Genomic DNA, 4006 nt, shown 5'->3' on the forward strand with positions numbered 1-4006 from the left:
CTAAAATATAAGCATCGAGCAATGTAATTTCCCATTAGAACATCTGCATATACTTTGATGCTTTGAAATATATGAAAATGACGGTGAAAATCACTAAATCTCGTAAAACCACCAATACCTCTAACCAACAATTCTTTGTCTATAAAATCAAAGCAAGGCTAACTTTTGACGTTTGAAACCTTTTTATAGCATTTATCTTCAGTGTTGAAATTTAGCCTACTGCAAAATCGGCAATTACTTGAACGACTAAAGAATTAATGTACCATCAATATCAACATTTAAGCATAAAATATAACCAAAGTGGAAATACATCGCATCCAATACTGTTCACCAAAATGTAACATACATCGCATCTAATACTGTTCATCCTATTTAGATACATTAGTTCTTACGTAAATTCAGTGAATATAGAAACAGTATATAATCACGTGTCATACTCATCAAACTTGAAGTTGAACTAAATCTCAGTAATCAAATGAATGAAACTCAGAAGGCTGATGAAATTCAGTGTACTCAACATGATACAACAAATAAATTGAATTATACTTCTAGTTTTGATATAAAGCTTAATGCCAAAATGAATGGTTTTGAAACTGAAAAAATTCCCCAGCAAGTTGTCAGACATTAAACAAAAGCTGTTGTCTAAATCCTTCTATGTTCGGTTCGGGATTTTCATAGAACGCCACAATTTTCACACTGGTGACGCTAACTCTAACACCCGTGAGAATCAGCAAAAATATTTGAACAGATACGAGCATGTGTAACACACTTCTGGAACTCGTTATGTTGCCAATTGTAGTAATAAAAACCAGAAATGCAGCATGGTTTGTACGGCGAACATTAAAATATATGAATTTTTGAAACAATTCACTGGACTGTTACGCGATCATTATGTAAACAATAATGAAAAATTACAATTATCGTATCAGCTAATTTTTATGCTGTAAGAAAATATTTACTTGAATGTGGCCATTGGATTTTGCAGGGAGTTCGTTTTTTGATAGGGTCGTATGCTTGTACCGGAACCTCAAGAAGAGGACATAACACGTACTCCATATTACGCGGCGGTAAACGTGGTTAGGTGATTGCACAAACACAATGTTGAATTGACGTTGGACTTCGAAGATACCTGCAAGACAAGTTAAAAACATGCGTCTGATTTTCATAAACAAAGAATTACTATAGAGAATTATAAAACAAACAGTCGCACGGACATGTATTTTTGAAACAGTATTGATGACATTTTTCAACATTACTAGTAAGAATATTGATTCAATTGTTATTATGATAAAATGATACATGCAGAGAACACATACATTGTCGTTCTCGGTCAATTAACCAGGACAAAACCTTTTCAACATGTTGTCTTCTGGTTCTAAAAAGTAATTTTAATGGCGCCTTTGAAATACATTGAGAGTTGCTTGTTGACCTGCCTTGTCCATCACGTATGGCTTGCGCAGGCTCGTTTTACAAGAAATGTTGAATATGCAACAAAATGGGTACTTTGCACAAGAAAATATGAAAAACGTACCTTGCATCCACCATTTTGCCAGTTGTAGGTGTTGTCATCAGAGTAACTGCATGTGTGCTGGGTGGTTGATACTCTGAACTCAACTCCATGACCTTAAGATGAACGTAAAACACAGATATGATAGCTTGCGAAAAGTCGTGATGTTCGCGATGGAGTGGAACAGTTATTGATTATTATTCATAGGGGAAACACGAAGTGCTATATAAATATATATATATGTGAATGTTGACGTGCACTAGCCGTATTTTATGTTCGACAGTAGATAAATACATGCAATGACGTCACGTATCTTCTCTCTCTGGAAATAAAGAACCCTGTAACTATTAAGGAACATTAAAAGCATTTCGAATTAATGAAATTGAGAAAATTTTCCAGGAGAAATGTGAACATCATTTTCTCTGTCTTTCTCTTTAATTTATCTTTTAATAAAAAAATCGATAACTAAATTTTAAGCACCCTAAAGTTCATGTATAAAAATGAGAAAATCACATCACATGACCTTCGACACTTTCAGATAAATTAAGCCTAGTACCAGTCTAGAATTATTCCAGTTGAAGCCAAATATAAAAAGATTTATTTCTCGGTGGCATTCATCGTAGATTGTAAGAGAGATCTGACTAGGAGTTAACTTTTGCATTCAAACGTACTGTTGATAAGGTCAAAAGCCACATAGAAACTTCCGGCCTTGGTGATCTCTTCTTCCGGCAGAAATACACTAGCATAGCTTCCGTTTAAGATGACTTCACTCGACGATTGGAAATCATTCAGAGTACTGGCGTTCCTTGGTAATTCAGGTAGCACATATGTCGTGGTGTTCTCAAAGACAGGGTGAGACGAGGCCAGCATTATTTGAATGGCGTGGAAGGGCTTGTAAGCCTGAAATATTAAACATAATGTGCATTTAAAAAAACTTTCTGTTCTTGAGACAGACTTTCAAAAAATGTTGATAAATACAATGGGAGGTACAATTAAAGTAATTTACGACGTTTCAAATCATTGTTATTCTCTGTGAATATAACAAAGACAAAAATAACAAAGGTAATAAGGAGTTATTTTAAATGTTGTCCATTGAACTAGGTTGGAATATTGGAAGGCTAACATATATGAGGTAGAAACGAGTGTACAACGACTTACCATAATCTCAAACATGTAATGTGTAGTAGCGTCAATCTCAACATATTGCCCCACAACAAATGTTTCATTTGTTGGTGTTTGACGATTGCCGAGCCATACCTCAATGTCTTGTGTTGTATTTTGTACTGAAATCGGTTCCAGTTAAAAACAAATAAAAGTGAAGTATGATGTAGAATAATACAAAGATTTAATCTAGCTAATAAAAAATACAATAATGTCACACGATGTTGGTACACATTTATGACAAAAACACAAATCTTGGCGTTTCGTGACAAAGGAAATTTTAACAAACTACTGGTTGTGTGGCATAACTGGGAAATATATTTGGTGTGACAAACAATGATGTACATAGATCTTCAATAGCTAGTGTTGAAGTAGTGTCGGTATGGACAGGTTTTGATACGAAACCCACCTTTGATCACTTGGCCGTCTTCGCTGCTAAACCACAAACTCAATATGTCAGTTGTAAATTGGTCCGACGTATTTAAAATTGGTGCCACTCATGTCCCAAGCGGAATATCTGAATAAAAAAAGAAAAAAAACAAAACAAACCTATCAGCAGAACCAACTTCTCAAAGAAATGTAGTGTTTTACATCGTAAGCTATGGCTTCAACAAGTAGATTCATGTACCTATAGTGATACTATGAGACTTCCTTTCACCATTGTCTGTAGATATTCCCATTTCATTACGATTTAGATTAATTATTTGCAAAAAGGAGCAAAACTAATAATACTTTGGAGAAAGAGGGAATACAGGCGACCTGTTTTGGATGTCAAAATCCTCTCGAATTTAGTTGACACTGCATATTGCAACCATTATTTTATGAACCAGCACAATTCACTCAAAGTTGATATAAACATGTGTAATGTATAATCCCTTTGCTAGCTTCTTTTCTAACTCGAATATACTAATCTATAGCGATCGGAACTGTCCAATACTGCAATAGTTTTTAACAAATTAAGGCAGGGCTAGCGACAATTCACTTTAAATGACAGGATGATATTTCTGGTCCCCAAGACGCCAAAATCGACGTGTTCTCAGGTGTAAAATAGGCAGCATGGTAGCGTAAGAGGCGATCGCTGTAGCCATAGTGATGGCCAGCAATGACTTCGTGTGGATGCTATCATTTTCAGACTCATCCAGATCGGAAGCTTAGGATTTTTTTCAGGAAGTCACGACACTCAAAGTGTTCTAAATAATTTTGATCCGAGTGACGGTTCACCTCGGAGTAGAATACCTAACCATCGATACATGACTTGATTTAGCGTCGGGATAGTGGAGTGCGAGACATCTTGTGACATATCACGTGACTGAATCCGTACGTTTGATTAGTAAAGAT

The 4006-nt window shown here is 35.4% G+C and overlaps 1 protein-coding gene across 1 annotated transcript; it reads right to left on the reverse strand.

Annotated features, from left to right (window-relative positions):
* Positions 1-761: 761 nt before the first annotated feature.
* LOC139125132 (polycystin-1-like protein 3) lies at positions 762-3159 on the reverse strand. The gene is made up of 5 exons (XM_070691241.1): positions 3078-3159; positions 2666-2790; positions 2179-2407; positions 1532-1623; positions 762-1129 (listed from the first exon to the last, which is right to left on the reverse strand). The coding sequence occupies exons 2-5, from the start codon at positions 2678-2680 to the stop codon at positions 1058-1060; spliced, it is 408 nt and encodes a 135-aa protein (XP_070547342.1). The 5' UTR covers positions 2681-2790; positions 3078-3159; the 3' UTR covers positions 762-1057.
* Positions 3160-4006: the final 847 nt, after the last annotated feature.

Source organism: Ptychodera flava, chromosome 3 (genome assembly GCF_041260155.1).
Source record: "Ptychodera flava strain L36383 chromosome 3, AS_Pfla_20210202, whole genome shotgun sequence".
NCBI lineage: Eukaryota > Metazoa > Hemichordata > Enteropneusta > Ptychoderidae > Ptychodera > Ptychodera flava.

Bases quoted from the DNA above. Each gene is read 5' to 3' on its own strand.
- LOC139125132 (XM_070691241.1), bottom strand. The intron at 1,624-2,178 runs GTACGTTTGAAT...GTTCATCTTAAG, and splicing joins GGCTTTTGACCTTATCAACA to GTCATGGAGTTGAGTTCAGA. The intron at 1,130-1,531 runs GTACGTTTTTCA...CTTGTCTTGCAG, and splicing joins GGCAAAATGGTGGATGCAAG to GTATCTTCGAAGTCCAACGT.